The 18504-nt window shown below is 41.8% G+C and overlaps 1 protein-coding gene across 5 annotated transcripts in view; it reads left to right on the top strand.

The window, feature by feature from the left end:
• The first annotated feature begins 1095 nt into the window (after window positions 1-1095).
• Window positions 1096-18504, top strand: part of SLC25A30 (solute carrier family 25 member 30) — a 37410-nt gene continuing 20001 nt past the window's right edge. For 2 of the 5 annotated variants that reach the window (XM_020971357.2, XM_078147586.1), the window contains exons 1-3: window positions 1931-2018; window positions 13860-13967; window positions 14146-14277. In XM_020971357.2, the coding sequence (XP_020827016.1) occupies window positions 14214-14277 (64 nt within the window). In that variant the 5' untranslated portion in view covers window positions 1931-2018; window positions 13860-13967; window positions 14146-14213. Of the gene's footprint in view, window positions 2019-13859; window positions 13968-14145; window positions 14278-18504 lie in introns of all 5 variants that reach the window. The other 3 variants (XM_078147587.1, XR_013483405.1, XM_078147585.1) reach the window with 3 other exon arrangements.

The following is an 18504-nucleotide window of genomic DNA, read 5'->3' as shown; positions in this document are numbered from 1 at the left end:
CCTGGGCAAGTCACTTAACCCCAATTGCCTTACCAAAAAAAAAAAAAGGTTACAACCAAACACTAGATGACAAAAAGTACCTTTCTATTTCCTGGTTATGGTAGTGGTTGTAAAATTTACAGTATTATGATGCATCAGGACGAGGCAAATGGTATAAGGGGAAATGAAGTGGTTTCCAATTGTTTCTAATTGACAGGTTACGGGGTATATTGCCAAGGACACCGGGATTCTTGTGACTTGATTTCTGCCAATAACCAGCTTAGCAAAGTAACTTAAGATCTCTTTGGATCTCAGTTTCCTTTGTACGATGAAGAAATTGGGTTAGTTGGCTCTTAATTAAAATCTCATTTCTCCTAGTGTGTAATAGAGAGGAGTAATATGTTCCCCAGGTACATTCCATGGATTTTGGCATCTTGTAAATCCTTGAGCAGCAAAACAAACCAAATGACCTTTTGATTTGTTCAGTTGCCCTGAATAGGAAAATATATACACACTCCTTTCCTCCTTTCACACACATATTTTTGAAACAGTTTTATTTTCTGTTTCTGTAAGTCGCCATAAAACATTCTAAGCAAACAACAGTTAATTGAGAATACAACATGGGGAAACTAACAATGTTTCCAGCCACCGGGAAGGTTCCTCCCCCACTCTGAAAACCCCAGGGGCACACATAGGACTCCAAATCGGGCCGAGGCACAGTGGTCCTTAAGATCTGTGTTAGGACTCCTGGGAGCTGGAGCTAGGAACTGGCGGTTTCCTTCTCCTAAAAAAAGGAAATTGAGAACAGAGAGGCAAGAGGGCTCGTCCTCTTTTCATTTCGGGGATCAAACCAAGAGTCCTGCCACCCACCCACTTCCAGGTCTTAGATCTGGAAGAAATCACCTCATCCAGCCCCCTAATTTAAGAGGTGAGGAAACTTCTAGCCAAAGAGGGTAAGTTAAAAACACGGAGGTGGCAAGCTAGAACACAAACCCCTGTATTCTGGCTCTCCGTCCCAGGCTCTTTCCACAGAACCACGTTACTTCCTGTTACGACAGTTTCCCCCTCTTTGCAAACGTAGGGGAACTAGGGGGTGCCTGACAGAACTTCCTCCCGTAAAGGGCCCCTCCGCATCTTGAGAGGTTGGACTAGGTCAGCGGCAGATTGAAATGCCCACATATCCCCCGGCCCCACACCGCAGCGGAGGAGGAAAGTGAGGTGATTGACTGCAATTTCCCTCATTAGATTGTGAGCTCCTTAAGGGAAGGCGCTCTCTTTGCCTTTTTTCTTCTTCTTGTACCTCCAGAGTTTAGCACAGTGCTCGGCACATAGTAGGTGCTTAATAAATGCTCGTTGACTTGAAAGAACCACGACCTACAGTGCCGTGGCAGCCACTGGGCGGCAGAGTTCTCTTGGTCGTTTCCTCCCACAACAAAACAAAACAAAACAAACAAACAAAAAACCGTCGCACACACCCGGGCCTGCTTAGTTCTTTCACGCCGGGCATCCACCCAGCTCGGGGTTTATGCGGGGGACTTCTTGCTTGTACCACCAGAAAAGGAATAAGTCAGTCAGTCAACAAGTCTTCATTCCTCGCCTACTACGTGCTAGACACTGTACTGAAGCACTGGGGATACAAACAGTAGCAAAGCCAATCCCTGCCCTCTGGGAGCTTCCAGTCTAATGGTGGAGACAACGTGCAAATGTGGTTTGCTGACTTCCTTTGCCCCTCTCAGTAGGCTGCAGATTACACCGGCTAGGAAAGCCGTGGGAAGGCGCCCAGGCGGCTCCTGGCAGGTCTGGGCCAGCTGGCACGCAGCAGAAGCCGGACCCACTTCCACCAATGGGAGGCGAGCCGGCCGGGAGAGGCGGGGGGTGGGGTTTCCACGCGGACTGCGGGCTCGGAGCTAGCGCGGCTCGTAGGGCCGGAGGGTGTTTGCTGCTGCTGCTGCTGCTGCTGCTGCTGCTGCTAGAGTTGCGGCTTCCCTGCCTGGGCCGCGTTCTCCGAACCCCAATCCCGGGCGCTGAGCTTGCCGCCGGTAAGTTCTGCGACCTTCCTGCGCCTGGGCTCGCCCGGGCCAGGAGAAACAGCGGGGCTTTCCTCCCCCCCCCCCGAGGTGGAGGGGTAGACGATGGGGATACAGCGCGAGCCTTGCCACGCGTGCCCCCCAGACCTGCTGACCTCTTGCTTGCAGGACAGCTTCCCCTCTTTCCTCAACCCCACCCCGCTTTTTCCCCCGCCGGGCTCTAGGGACATTTATGGTCAAGGTCTCGGAGAAAGCAAGCCCCAGATGAGGCCCCGAGCTACAGAGACGAAGGAGGGGTTGAACTTCCAATTGCTTCCAGGCTGTCCAGGGCTACCGGGCTCAGGATCGCTGTGCAGCCCTCAGTCATGGCCCCGGCCCCGCAGGGCTGGCCAGGCACTGGCTGGGCGCTAGAGCGTTAAGCTTGGCTCCTCCCGGTCCCCAAGAATCCCAGTTTGAGGGCACTCAGAAGGCAGAAGGGGACAGGGCTGAGCAAAAGGACTCCTCCCGGGGTGGCCTCAGGACAGAGCAACGCTTGCAACTGTCGCAGTCACTATACAGGTGCCCCTTACTTGCATCAAGCCAGGACTAGGAGCTTTCACTTTTTGATTTATTGCATGCCCATGGCTGCAGAGGGAGCTCACATTTGGGTATTATAGGCTACAAGTATACTTTATTTTTTTTAATTAGAAGGCAACAGGGTTATAATTTAGAGCGTTGGATTTGTATTCAGGAGAACTAAGTTCAAATCCTGGTTCTGAAATTTTATAGCCGAGTGGCCTTGGGCAAGTCATTTAATTTCTCTGAGCCTCACTTATTCCCTTCTGTAAAATAGGGGTGGTAATTTAGGGAATACTCGCCTTAAAAAGTGACTTTGAGAAAAAACGTTGTAAACCTTAAACTGTCAGGTGAATTATTAGCAATCTTTAGAGTCCATACTTATTTATTATTGTGGAGTTTACTTTTTTTTTCTGGTTCCATTAGTTGCTTTTAAGTGTGTGAACCACTTCAGAGGGCTGTACAGTTGGGTCAGCTTCCAGCTGTGCTGTGTAACAGAAGGAGCAGGGGAGACAGCAGACTTGGGTCTGTCTAGTCTTGACCCTACCTCTAGCTAGAGATGTTGAGTAAGTCATTTAATGTTTCTCAGCCTTATTTTCATCTGTAAAATGAGGGAGTTGGACAAAATAATCTCCAATGTGTCTTCCAGTTCTATATTTCTATTTTTGAGAAAGATAGGAAGGAACTTAAATTGTAATGGTAAGTAATAGTGGCCGAAAGAGTGTAAAATTTGTGGGGCCTGGGCAAACCGAAAGTACTCAGTGGGATTTTTCCTTGCTAAAAATCTGAGATTATCTCACAATTTAAAAGGTAGTTTCTTTCTCTTTTCAAAAGATTGATAATTCTGAGTCTGAGAAAGACCCAAGTTGTACAGAGGTCTAAATGAGTTCAGTTTAATTCAAGAAAACTTTATTAAGGATGTAGTTTGTATGTGCTAGTTAATCTTTGGGGATGTAAAGATGAAGAATGACTTAGGTCCCTGACCTAAATGATCTTGGAATTCAGTCATGGGATAACATGTACACAGGTAACTATGCAAATTACAAAGTCCCGAGCAGGAATTCAAAGAGAAGAAGAAAGCTAGATTTTAGCTGGTAGAGATCTAAGAAACCTTCACAGAAGTTGTGGCCCTTAAATTGAATTAGATTTCCAGAAAGAGAGGGAAGGAATGAGCATTTATATAGCACCTACTATGTGCCAAGCACTGTGCTAAGCACTTTTTGCTCTCCCCGCAGGTTGTGACTTGCCCAGGGTCACACAACTAGTAAAATGTCTGAGGCCCTGCTTGAATTTAGGTCTTCCTAACAACTGGCCCCACACTTTATCCACTATGCAAGTTTGTTTTAGACATGGCGGATGGTGTGTATTTATTTATTTATTTGTATATAGAGTCTAGAGAAGCAGGATAGGGAGAAGGCAGCAGTTTAGTTTGGCTCGAATGGAAAGATGAGCCTTGTGAGATAAGGTAGGTTGGAGATAAATTCCATGGATCTTTGAATGCCAAGCAAAGGAGTTTGTATCTTATCCTGCAGGTAATAAATCTGCACCTGAAATATTTTCTTTTTTTATGTTTTATTAATGGCTTTTGTGTTTATGACAGACATTTCTACCCATCCTTCAGATTGAATCCTGTGTTGTGACAAAGAAAAAAATCCAATATGGAGAACTACCATATGTGACAGGGTTTATGACATCCTGTCCCTGAAGAGAGAGGATGAATGTTATCTGTTCTCTGGGACCTTTGTTGGTTTTTGAGTTCCTCAGAACAATTTCCTTCATCCCTTCCTTTATGTTGCTGTTATAGGTCAACAAGCATTCATTAAGTTCCTGCTCCGTGCTAGGCACTTAAGGTCCCGGGATTAAAAGAAAGGCAAAAGATAGCCCCTCCTCTCAAAGAGCTCACTGTCTAATGGGAGAAACAAGGTGAAGATAACTAGGTACAAACAAGATGTATGTGGGAAAATATGGAGGTGGTTGAGGGAAGGCACTAATATTAAAGGGGGATCAGAAAAGTCTTCAAACAGAATTTGGGATTTTAGCTGGAACTTGAAGGAAGTTGGGGAAGCCAGGAGGGAAAGTAAGTATTCCAGGCATATGGAACAGCTAGTCAGAAGCCTAGAATCTCAGGATAGAATGACACATGCAAGGAGCTCATTGTCACTATATTGAAGGGTGCAGGAAGGGGAGAAAGGTATGAAAACCGGAATGATAGGAGGGGATCAGGTTGTCAAACTGAGGACTTTATAGCTGATCCTGGAGGTGACAGGGAACCAATGGACTTAATTAAATAGGGGCAACGAGGTGGCCGGATCTGCGCTTTGGGAAGATTAATTTGGCCACTGAGCAGAGAATGGACTGGAGTGGGGAGAGTTTTGGGGCAGGGAGACCAACCAGGCAGGCTACTGCAATAGTTCAGGCATGAGAAGGTGACAGCCTACAGCAGGAGGAGAGAAGGGGGTATGTATATAGGAAAGATCTTACAAAAGTAAAAGCAGCAAGATTTGGTAACAGATTGAATGTGGAAAGTGAGAGAGTGTGACATCTGGGTTGCAAGCCTGGATGACTGGGAAGATGGGAAGTTTGTAAGAGAGGAGTATTAAAGGGAGCAAGATAATGAGTTCAGTTTTGGGGATGTTGAGTTTCTCTGTCACTATGTATATTGTTCTCTTGGTTCATTTGAAGGTTTTTGAATAGCAGTTACATGATAAAACTTGTCCATTGGGAGGATCAATCAATCAGGACGTGGTTTATTAAAAGGTACATGCTAGCTATTGTGCTAGGTGTAGGGGGTACAAGGACAAAAAAATGAAACAGTCCCAGTCCTCAAAAAGGTTGCATGCAAAAGAGGGAAGCAGCATGTACATATATACAAAACATATGACCTGAGAAGTGAAATGAAGGAGATATTGGAAGGAGAGAGGCCAGTTAGGAGGCAATTAAAATATTTCAGGAGAGGTTATGAGGATTGGCACTAAGATAATTGGACTGTGAAAGAGAGATTGTCAACAGGACTGAGCACCATTGTAGATGTTGGGGATGTTGGGAGAGAAAAGAATCAAAGATAGCTGCAAGATTTCAAATTTGAGTGGGAGGATGGTGGTACCATCAGCAGAAATAAGAAAAGGATGAGTTCAGTTTCGAACATCCTGAATTTGAGGAGTTGACAGAGTGCTAGGTGGAGATTGATATTCAAAAGGAATTGGGCCACACCACGTTAAACCTGGTGAATTGAGCTTATTTGCATAGAGATAATAATTAAGACAGTAGAAGTGGCTGAGATGACTGTAGAAAAGAGAAGTAAGGAAAAAGCCCACACTGAGGGAGCAAGAAGGGGAACCAGAAAAGGTGAAGAGAAACAAAGAGAAACCAGAGAGAGTTAGGACGACTATGAAGACCTCAGTGGAAAGTGTTCTTGTATTCCTCAGGTTTTCCTAAGGCGCTTTTACTGGGCCTCTCCTTTGCCCTTCATATAAACTATAATAAGCTGTTTTATTTTTCTTCTTTTAATGAAAGCCCCAGCATGATGCTTTGCTAATAGTAAACATTTAATGAGTGGTTAGTAAATTGTGCCTGACATATAATAAGGGCCTAATAAATGCTTGTCAACAGATGGACTAAATTGAGTGAGAGCTGTATCCTGGAAGACAAGGGAGGAGAAAACCCTAATCAAAAAGGAGAACAATGGCATAAGTGTGTCAAATGCTACTGAGGGACTTAAGGAAGAGAAGAACTGAGAAAAGTCTCCTGGATTTGAAATTAGATCATTGATAGTTTTGTGGAGGATAATTTGAATAAAGTGGGATGAGGTATAGAAGCAAGATTGCTTGGGATTGAGAAATGAGGTTGGTGAGGAAATAGAGGCAGGCAGTATAGAGAAGTTTGGGGGTAAAGTGACAGAGAAGTGATAACTTGAAGGAATACTTAAGTGTGGTTATAAGCAGAATAGAGGGAGTGCTTAGAGAGGAAGAAATTGAAGTTGAAATCACAGCAGGTTGAAAGTTGGCATCATGGGTAGCGCAGGAGGTCCTGAAAGAGACAAGAGGTGATTAGAATAAGAATATAAAGGTGACTCAGCCTTGGCAAAATGGGGAGGGGAGGAATCACTTCCTCCTCTGAGACCAGGGTTACAGGTTTTTAGGTATCAGAAAGAGGATGTGGGGTAGCCTAGGTGGCTAGCTTTAATCATTTCAGTAAAGTAGGTTGTGTAGTCATCTGCTGAGAGAGAATTTCAAGCCTGGAAGAGTCCTTAGAAACTATCTCATCAAATGCCCTCAAAATGAGCCCTAGAGAGAAGAAGCAACTTCTCTGAGGTCATGCAATAGTTAGTGGCAAAGCTAGAACTCGAACCCATCTCTTGGCTCCCAGTTCAAGACTCAGCCTTATTTTTATTTTTTAAAATTTTTTTTAGGCAGTTGGGGTTAAGTGACTTGCCTAGTGTCACACAGCTAGTAAGTGTTAAGTGTTTGATCGGAGACTAGATTTGAACTCAGGTCCTCCTGACTTCAGGGCCAGTACTCTATCCACTGCGCCACCTAGCTGCCCCTCTCAGCCTTATTTTTAGAAATTTAGAACTTAAAGGGAGTTCTGAACTCATCTAATCCAACTCCTTTATTTTACAAAGGAGGAAACCAAAACCCTGGGAGGTTAAATTAGAGGCGGCCAGGTGGATATGTTGAGGTTTGGGGGTGCTGGAACCCCGAAATAGCAACATGCAGATCCTGCCCAAATGAATTTGACCCAAGCCTTCTTTCAGCCAAAGACGAGGTTTATTAAATATCTGCCATATTGGCCAGACTCTTAAGGAATCTGAACATTTGTGATACTTCTATTGACAAGCTGGCTAGATTGAATCTCAGCCATGGGCCAGATTGAATCTCAGTCATTGGCTAGATTTTAAGAATCTGAGCACCTCAATGGAGACTGTAGTAGGGATCTAGGAGTGGCCAAGTAGTTTGAGGTGATTGGAGGAGGGATCTTGGAGAAGGAATCTAGGGAAGATCTGGATGGGAGTGGCCAGTAGGCTTGGGGTGACTGGAGGAGGGGTCTAGGGAGGATCTTGAGGGGAATGTCCGGGAAGCAGAATGGGGTGGAGATAGGATCAAGGGTGGGAAGTAGCCGGAGGTAACAGATAATAGAGGGCTGGGGTAGGTTAAGGGTAACCGATAATTCCAAGATTGGGTTTAGGACAATGAAAGCCCAGTTGATAGGATTATAGCTTCAGGCAAACTCTAGAGACTTCTTTGATCACTTGGGTTCAGATCTGGCCTCAAACACTAGCTGTATCGCTTTACCCTGTTTGCCTCAGTTTCCTTATCTGTAAAATGAGCTGGAGAAGGAAATAGCAAACCATTCCAGTATCTTTGCCAAGAAAACCCTAAATAGGGTTACAAAGAGTCAGACATGACTGAACAGCAATAAAGTCAAGCAACCTGCCCAAGGTCACACAGGTAGTGCATGTCAGCTCATGATTTGAACCTAGGTCTTCTGTCTCCAAGGCCTGCTCTCTATCCACACTGATCTTACTTTACTAGATAATATTCAGAGAGAGATACTACAAAAGAAATGCCAGACAAGAGATTATCCAATGACTGTTTAACATGATATGCTCATACTGTTAATACTGGAGGCATTTCAAACTTAACATCTCTATTCCTCTAAACCCCACACCATGCCTTTCTCAGGTTTCCCTATTTCTGTTAAAGGTGCCTTCATTCTTCTGGTCACTCTGGTTACCACCTCTGGGAGATTCTTATCTCTTCCTCTTTCTTACTGCCCCTTCTTCTCATTTCTTATCAGTTTAGCCAGATCTTTTTGAGTCTATCTCTGTGATTCCCAGAGACTCTACCCTAGTTCAGGACCTAGTCAACTCTTCCTGGATCAGGGAAGTAAGCCTTCCTCTATGCACTGGCAAAGGTGGTCTTCCAGATCTAGAATACACTCCCTCCCTCCCTACCACTTAGAATCTTTCATCTTCCCTTGCTACCTTTCCTAATCCACTTGGTTGGTGTTTTCTTCTTGAAATTATGCTTTGTGTTAGTTTGTTTTTGTTTATCTGCATAGGTAAGCAAAAACTGTATGGCCTCAGTACAACATCAACTTCTTGAGGACAAGGGACTGTTTCACTTTGTCAATACTTTGCTCAGAGCTTTAGCATAGTGGTGCCTTTATGGGGTAGGTACTTAATAAATATTTGTTGAGTTGAATTGAATTTTTTTTCTGACAAGGAAAAGCAACCACATTTATTTCTACTGAAGATATGGGACCCAGCCCTCTTCCCCGTATTGGTCACTCTCTCAGTTCCTCACCCTGTGTCCCCTGGACTTCTTTTTGAGGGAACCCTTTAGAGCCATGCTAAAAAGTTCTCAAATCTGTTGTAAGTTTTCAAGTCTTGTAGTATTGTTAATTAAATGAGAAGTGGTAGTAATTGGATGGCAACTAGAGGACCTCTGGGCTGGTGAAAAAATGAAAATTTCATACCCATTTAAATGACAGTTGGCTGCAAATCTTTCTCCCTTTTGTTGGAGGTACAATCTTGCAAGACCTTAGAACTTGAATTTGATTCTGAATTAGATTTAGTCATGGAAATTGGTAGCACTTCCTGTGGAAAAGTCCGCTAACCTTAGGGTGTTCCGGGAATTTATCTAATCCTAGGGAAAGGAAAAAGGGCAGAGTTATTTTGGGAATTTGCATCCTCTTCCCAGCTAATTAAAACTGTGGAAGAGTAAGCGCCTTCCTGCAAACTGGTGTTCCTTAGGCACAGTGATGCAGATATATTTAGAGATGAGGGGGGCATTTAGTTGTGGGTTTGCTTATGATGAGAACAACAGAATAAAATGAAATCTTCTATGGTTCTTAACACCTTTGGGTAGACAGATTCCCTCATTGTTTGGGTCTTTGTTTCTATTGGCACCCTTCTGAAGGGCCAGGGTTTCTATCCAGATGAAAATACTGTTCCAACATCACCTCATAGGAGATGAGAAGTTAATCAGTGACTTAGGATCTTAGGCCACACACCAGCAATCAGTTACCTTTAAAAAATGTGGCATCTCAGAAGATATTAGTAGTGTGAACCCTGGTTTTAGTATTAACCCTGACACGTTAAACAGTCATTGGATAATCTCTTGTTTGGCTCTTCTGTAGTATCTCTTTGCATATTATTTAATAAAGTAAGATCAAGGTGGATAGAGGAGTCAGGAAGACTGAGGTTCAAATGGTGACCCTGATGTACTCCTATGCACCCTTGGGCAAGTTACTTAACTACTGTGGGTTTAAAAAAAATTCTTGTGGTTTCATTGGCTCAAGGAATCTCTCTCCATCTGTGCAGATCAGCCCCTGCTGCGCCATGCATAGTCTTAAAGAGTTATCTGGGACACTGAGAGGCTAAGTTACTTGCCAAGGGTCAAATAGCCAGTATGTTGTTATTTTTCAGTGATTCAGTTGTGTCTGACTCTGTGTGACCCCATGTGAAGAGGTCTAGGACTTTTGGAGTGCTGCAAAATCCCAAGATCACGGTACCAGGCCCTGCTGAATGAATTCAACTCAAATCTTCTTCAGCCGGAGGAAAAGTTTGTTAGTGATAAATCACAGAGGCCAGGTGACGCCCGTAAAGACAAGCGGGCAATGAGAGGTTCTCAGCCTTGTGGGCCTGAGATTCTCAGCATCTGAATGAGGGCCAAGGTGGATCTTAAATACTGAAGTAACTTTGGGTGGCCAGAGAAGGGGGTTGGGGAAAGGGTCTAGGTAAGAATTCTAATTGGGGAGGTCTGAGAAATTGAATAGACAATGGGAATAGCTAATGGAGGGAACTGGAAGGCAGAAGTTTGAAAGGCATCTGCACAAAATCAAGGTGGGGCTAGGACTTTCAAAAGGAGATAAGGGGAGTCAATGAGGAACAGTTGGAGACCAGAGAAGGCCTTTCTGGGGCCTATAGACAAAAGGGAGCCAGATTCTTTTAGGGCACATCTGAATAAGATTAAAAGGTGTAAGGCTAAGGCTTTCAAAGGGAGATGAGGGTCTGGGGCCTGTGAGTCAGATTCCCTTTGGGGCAAAGGGAGAAGATCTTGGCTTGGGCCCCACCCCCATCACATGGACCTTTTGTCCATGCGGTTTTCTTGGCGAAGACACTGGAGTGGTTTATCATTTCCTTTTCCAGTGTGCCCCCATTTTACAGGTGAGGAATGGAGGCAAATAGGAGTTAAGTGACTTGTACAGGGTCACATAGCTAGTAAGTGCCCGAAGCTGAGTTTGAACTCAGATCTTCCTGACTCCAAGCCCAGTCCCCAGACTCCAAGTCTTCCTGACCAGAGGCCAGTTCTTTATCCAGTCCACATTGCCTCTCAATCTCTATCAGCCTCATCCAATCTCAATTTTTGTAATGAACTTAACAAATATTGCAAACATAAATACTTTAGTATACAAAGAACAGAAAAGAGGCTTGTATGTGAAACTGTGAACTTGGTTTACATTGTTTTCCAAAATCTATGTTAAATAAGTATCACTTAAACTTTCATTGTCCCAAGCAACTCCTTAAAATTAAATTATATAGGAATTGTATCAGTTGAAGAAATTCTCTTCACATCAGTGAAATCACAGGTCCAAGCAAAAATCCCCCAAAATCTAGTGATTAGAAAAATTCAAGATAATTCTTTGAGTAAAGTACTGCTAGAGAATTAATGCCCAGAGTTGATTTTGATTTTGTTATTATATGTTCATATAATGTTCATGGATATAGGAAGGAAGGAAACAGGCATTTATTAAGTGCCTGCTGTATGCCATACCATGTGCTAAGGGCTGTACAAATATTAGCTCACTTGATCCTCACAACAACCCTGTGAGGTTGGGGTGCTATCATGTTATACATTTTACAGTTGAGGAAACTGAGGTAAATAGAAGTTAATTGATTTGCTCAGGGTCAGACAGGCAGTATCCAAGGCCAAATTTAAATTCAGGTTTTTTTTTTTTATTCCAGGCCCATCACTTTGTCCATCTAGGTGGATCTCCTATAGAGCTGTGAAGGACCTTAGTGGTCACCTAGTTTAACCCATTATAGATAAAGAAACTGAGGCTCAGAGAGATGAATTACTTGTCTCAGAGGGTCACAGAAAGAATAGTGGATAGAGGTTTTAAGCCATCGGACTAGATTCATTACTTTCCCACTGCTTTGAGGTAGTGAAAGGGCACCTCCCCCCCTCCAAAAAATGGGGTTTTAGAGAGACTAAGAAACGGGCCTGTAGAAGTTCTTTTAAAAATGTCGGTAGAGATAATGAGAAAAATTCTTTTTTTTCCTCTTTTTATTGTGGCATTTCATTGTAAACCTCTGAATCAGGGAGCATCATGCAGAATGGTTTTCAAGTTCAGTATTTCTGTACCTTTTACCCTATTAGGTTGTTACCAAATGAGCTTGGTAAACATCTAGAAACAGGAACTAGCTGGTAGGAACTAGCTAGCTATTGATTCTTCTCTTTGTAATTCCAATATGAAAAGTAACTTGTTAGCTTAAAAAAGACCCTGTATGTGGCTGAGAACTGTCATTCAGAGAGAATATTGATTTCAAGGGGAGCTTCTGCAGAGAAATACATACTTGGAAAATTTTCATTTTTCTGTGAAATGAAAGCATTTATCTAGAGCTATCAAAAATGTCTGAAGTAAATTAGAAACCCATTTTTAACCACAGTCATAACTGAGAGAAGGTCATCTACACCTTAACTGATTTGTCGTTCTTTGTTTATAGATGTCAGCCCTTCTTTACCGTTATACATATGCCTAACTATATATGTGAATGGGTGAGGCTGATAGAGATATAATTCATATGTAAATGTACATGTGATTTTCCCTAAGGGATAGGTCAGATCTCATTACCACTTAATAAACCACTTAATAAACTCCAGTGGTTTCCTATTACCTATAGGGTAATATGCAAGCTCCTCTGTTCGATGTTTAGGACCAATCTGTTTAGCCTTACCATGCATTGTTCCCCTTTAGACACTTCAAAATTCAGCCAAACTGGCCTTCTTACTATTCCTTATACACGTCTTCCTACTTTCCATCTCTGTGCCTTTCCACAGGCAGCCCCCCATGTCTGGAATGTGCACCCTCTTCATCTCTGCTTCTTAGAGTCCTAAGTTTGCTTCACATCTCAGGTCAAGCATCCCCTTCTATGTGAAGCCATTCCTGATTCCTCCAGGTGCTATTAACTTTCTCCTGGTCCCCTCTGAACAGGATCTTATATTTATGTATTTATTTTGTATATATTTACATGTGTACATGATGTCTCCTTGGTACAATATGAGCTCCTTGAGGTCAGACTCTGTTTCATCTTTGTCTTTGTATCCCAGTACCTAGTACGTAGTTTCTTAATAAATACTTATTGATTAATTGACATATGACGAACTTGACAAGTGACATTTTAGAGAAACAGGAAACAGCAGTGAACAGATTCAATGTAGTTTTGTAGATGTGTATGCAGAAACTAAACTGTAGTTTGGCACTGGAGCTAAATGACTATTGAAGTGACTATGGGCCACAGGTGTAGAGAGGGCATGTGTGTATCATGATATTCCCAAGCTGTCCATCCTCTCAATAAGGGGTTCCTTTTGACTTTCTATGGTGGCCTGGTGGAAAGAACACTGGATTGGGAGTCAGAGGGTCAGGGAACAGTTCTGTTTCTTCCATTAGTGTTAGCTGCACAACCTCTGGCAGTCTGATTTGTAAAATGAGTTTCCTTAGTTTCCTCATTTGCAAAATGAAGAGGTCGGGTTAGATGACATCTGTTGTCTCTTCCATTTCTGAATTCTATAAGCCTCTGATTTGTGATCACTGATTCTGGGTCCGGCTGCAGATATCCAGTTACCGAGAGTAAGTTCCTTTTGCCTGTGGCTATTGCCAGCTTTGTTGTCTTCTTAGGTAGACTCAACAGTAACCACAGAGAAGTGGACAAAAGAGTGGCAGCTGAAAGACAATGCAAGCCTGAACTATATAGCTTAGAACTGCATTTGTTTTAGTTTCTTTTTCTTTCTTTCTTTTTTTTTTTTTGCAAGGCAGTTGGGGTTAAGTGACTTGCCCAGGGTTACATCTACTAAGTGTCAAGTGTCTGATGCTGGATTTGAACTCAGGTCCTCCTCACTCCAGGGCTGGTACTCTATCCACTGCACCACCTAGCTGCCCCTTTTAAAACTGAAAAAAAACATTTAAAATTTCTTTTTTAGCTTCATTTTAAAAAATAGGTTTTATTGATGTCTTTTTAACATCCCAGTCATATCTGGAAATGAGACCTTTTCTCTCCTTCCACTCCACCTCCAGTTAAACAAAGAAAAACACCAGCAAAAGCACCTGATACAGTGACCCATCTGACAATGTATACAACATTCTGCCCTGGTAGCCCCTCACTTTTCTACCGAGAGGAGGAAGGTATGTTTTAGTATCTGTTCCCAAGGACCTTTGTTGTACTATTGACAGTTTGGGGACCCCTACCCTTGGTTCTTTTCAAACTTCTCTCAAATGAAAGAAAATATGAAGTGCTTAGGGAAAATAAACTCAGTCTTGTGAGAAGTTGTAACTGTGAAATATCTTATTTGTGTGTCTGTAGGAAATAGCCCTATTAATCATTGATGTGCTTCAGTCAGTTGAAAAGGGGAGAAAACATAGACCAGAAGAATGTCCACTCCTAGCTGGAAACCATTTGTCTACGGAGGTTTGGCCTCTATCACTGCAGAATGTGGTAAGGATAGCAAGTCACATAATTGTGTTATTTTGCCTGTTCCACATAGTCGTGCCACGTAGTGGTGTTTAAATCTTAAACCAACAAATACTGTTTGAATGTAAACAAATCTCAAGTGCAAAGCATTGGGTCATGGGGCATTAACTTCAGAGTTCAAAATGTTCAATATTTGGTAAAATTTTTTTCAATGAAAGAAGCCATTTTGGCTGTTTATTAGTAGCTGTGGTTCAAGGTCCACTGGGTGAAGGGCTAAATCTGTGGGCCAAAGGAAATTTTGGAGTCATTTGTCTGTACTGTTTGCAGCCATTCCTCTTTATCTGTCTTACCTTTTCTCCTTCCAGTGCTGCAGGTAACTCACAGTTTATATGTTTATACAGAACGAAACTCTAATAGGCTGGCATCACTCTAATGACTCTTGAGCATATAGGATATATATCACTGTATCTATAATTACTTAATTGGCTCCTGATTATCCACAGATTCTTGATATGCTGTCCATACTCATCCTTTGAACCCTAGCTTTTCTTCTAAATTTTAAAATATATAATCTTTAATGTCAATATCAAATATCCATTTTGTGGAATATAATATAAAATGTTGGTCTAAGCCTATTTCCTGCCAGATTGCTTTCCAGTTTTCCAGGTGGTTTTTTTAAAAATCGGATGCATTCTTTCATAAGTAATATATACTTTCTTGTTTATTGAATTCTAGGTTATTGAGTTCCATCATGTCCAAGTTTCCCTAGTCTGGTATATTCTGAGAATTCTTTTGAACCTTAGCACACTTCTTTTGCCCAGTAGAATTTCTAGTCTGCCTTTTCCGTTGATCTAGGGCAAAGTTAGATAAAGCTCCATGTGGGTGGAGGTGGAATAGAAGACACATTGTATGGAGGAAAAATTGTATAGAGTTTCCTGGTTGAGTGTAGGTAGAAGCAGGAATGGGACGATTGCTGATTAACGGCGTACGTTCTCTGTGTTGTTACCTACTTCTTATGTCATAATTCAGCAAGAGGGATGGTGTATCAGAACTTAGAAAGGAAAATGATAATAATTTTGAGCCAGCATGGATTCAGCAAAAAAAAAAGCCATATCAGGTGAACCTTACTGCTTTTTAAGGAGAAATGACTAGAGGAGACTGTGGCAGCTAGGTGGTGCAGTTAATAGCATGGTGGGCCTGGTGTCAGGAAGACTCCTTTTCCAGAGTTCAGATCTGACCTTCAGACACTTACTGGCCATGTCACCCTGGGCAAGTCACTTAACCCTGTTTGCCTCAGTTTCCTCATCTGTAAAATGAGCTGGAGAAGGGAATGGCAAACCGCTGTAGTATCTTACCCAAGAAAACCCCAAATAGGATCACAAAAAGTTGGACACAACTGAAATGACCATAACACCAACAGACGGTGGGTCATGATCATAGTATCATAAAGTGAGAGCCAAAAGAAATCTCAAAATTCATCTAGTTCAGTCTCTTGTGCTGCCTGTTGTTGGAGGAGGAGATTGGATAATGTAAGCTCCTTGAGGGCACGATGCCTTGCATATAGTAGGTGCTTAATAAATATTGGTTGAATTGGCTTGTATAAGGGGCAGCTAGGTGGCGCAGTGGATAGAGTACTGGCCCTGAAGTCAGGAGGACCTGAGTTAAATCTGGCCTCAGACCAGACACTTGACATGTACTAGCTGTGTGACCTTGGGCAAGTCACTTAATCCCGATTGCCTCACTAAAAAAAAAAATAAAAAAAATGAATTGGCTTGTATAACAGGATTTTAGAATTTTGGCAGTTTCCCATATTATGTTTATGGGCACAATGAATATTTGTGGTTTTGATGATAATGCAGGTTCCATGAATTTGGATCTGACTGAATAATCAAAGAGACCCAAAGGGGAAGGATTCATGGACTTATATTAGTCTAGACGAAGGACTCCACAAGAGTGCTACATTCCTTGTCTGTTTAGTTCAACATTTTAATTAATTAATGAGTTGGATGAAAACATAGATTTCATGCTGGTCAGATTTTCAGATGACCCTGACAGAAATTTGGGAGTAATCGTTAATATGTTTTATAACCCACTTGGGATCCCAAAAGATCTTGTTGGGCAGGCTGTAACGATGAACTGAATTTAATAAGGCTTAATATGAAGTTCTCCGTTTGAGTTCAAAAGTCAGCTGCCCAAAATGTAGGTTAGGTTTGATGTGAGTAGATAATGGTGTGTGTGTGTGTGTACATGCACACTATATACGCACACATACATACATGTATATGTAGATGTGTGTGTGTGTGTGTGTGTGTGTGTGTGGAGAAAGAGAGAGCTTGGAGATCTTAGTGAACTCTAAACTCAATATAAGTGAATAGTGTGACATGGCAGGCAGAAGAGGTTCTGATCTTAGGTGGCATTAACAGATAATTTTGCCTGGAATTTCTCTGTGCTCTGCCCTGGTCACATTGCACAGAAGTACTGTATTCAGTTCTGGATGCCACCTCTTCAAAAGAACAGCAGCAAGCTGAAACGGGATGGTGAGCAGGATGGTGACGAGACTGCAAACCATGTTATTTGATAATTAATGATGTTGAACTTGGAGAAGAGAAAACTAAAGAAGACCAAACTCTGTGTGTGTGTGTGTGTGTGTGCAGGCCGGTGTGGCAAGGAATTAAGGGTTTTTTGGTCCCAGTCTCTTAGTTCTGCTCTCTGGGTCCAAGTAAAACAGTCCTACGCCTTTGTCAGCCCATCCCTCTCTTCTCTTCACTGCCAGTAGTCTTATTATATTCCTCTTCCTTCCAAACCATGTATTAGACTAACTTTCCTTATGCATAAATCTGGTCTTATTGCTACTCTGCTCAGAAAGTCTCAATGGTTCTTATTGCCCTTTGAATATAATTCAAATTGACTTCTGTGGTTCATTCCAAATCTAAGGTTTGTATGATATGCAAAGCCCCTCACAATCCGATGCCACCCTTCCCCTCCACACTTATCTTAGATTTGCCTGTACTTCATTCTGTGCTTTAGTTAAACTGGCTGACTCTTTTGTCTCTTGAATGCATATAATGCTTTTCTGCATCTGGCTTTTGTACTCTATAACAAGAATAATCTCTTTTTCTCAATCTTTGCCTGTGGAATGCTACTTATCCTTTAAAACCTAACTCAAATGCGCCTTCTTTGATGAAGCCTCCTCTGATCCTCCCCTGTTACTAATTACCTTCCCCTTTGGGCTTTATCCTGTACTCTTTCAGCACCTCTTTTAATGCACTTATCATATAATAGTATATGTTTTAGATATTTTTATGTATGTCTTATGCCCCTACTAGACCATAAGCTGCTTGAAGACAAGGACCATTCTATCTAAAATTTATATTTTCTCAAGCACCTATCTCATTCATCTTTACACAGTAGGTACTTCATATATGTCTTGAAGTGAAATGAGTAGTAAGTTACCTGTCACTAGAGATCTTTATTAAGAAATTGGTCTCAATGAGAGGGATGGGGAGAGGAAGGGAGAGAATTTGGAACTCAAAGTTTTAAAAATGAATATCAAAAATTATTTTTACATATAACTGGGGAAAAAATATTAAATAAAGAAATTTATTTTTTAAAAATTGGATGAGTATATATAGCAGGGTTCTTATCCTATGGTCTATGAACTTGTTTGTAAAATATTTTGATAAGTGCATTTCAGTATAATTGATTTCCTTTGTAATCCTGTGTCTTTCATTTTTATACACTTAAAAATATTCTGGAAAGAGGTTCGTAGGCTTCACCAGACTACCAAAGGGGTCCATGACACAAACTAGGTAAAAAGCCCTTGACTTACAGGGATGGTGTAGAAGGATTCTGACCCAACTTTGATTTGGACTAGATAACTTCTGAGATTCTTTGATCCTCTTTCTCTATAAAAACTTTACAATATGTATTTCACTATATGTATTTTTCACTTGTAACTATTTAGTCTTCCCATTTAGATTGCAAATACCTAAAAGCCAGGCTTTGTGTCTACAATTGCCTTCCTAACTCAGTACTCAATAAACAAGTCCATGGTCAGTTAAGTACTAGTGTCTTCTAAGTGAATAGTGTTAAACCTTTTTGGTGTATGGGAAGTTAGGGTATTTTTTGTTCTTCAGAAAATGAACATTTTATCTGATTTCCATTAGCATATTAATTTGTTTAATTATTAGTTTCTGGGTATTAATTTGTTTCTTTAGACACAAAAATATTAAGGTCTCATTGCTTTTCTTT

This window comes from Phascolarctos cinereus, unplaced genomic scaffold, assembly GCF_003287225.1.
Source record: "Phascolarctos cinereus isolate Bilbo 61053 unplaced genomic scaffold, phaCin_HiC Scaffold_7;HRSCAF=346, whole genome shotgun sequence".
Taxonomy (NCBI): Eukaryota; Metazoa; Chordata; class Mammalia; order Diprotodontia; family Phascolarctidae; genus Phascolarctos; species Phascolarctos cinereus.
Note: the sequence above shows the minus strand (reverse complement) of the source record. Positions and strands in the feature narration are given on the sequence as shown.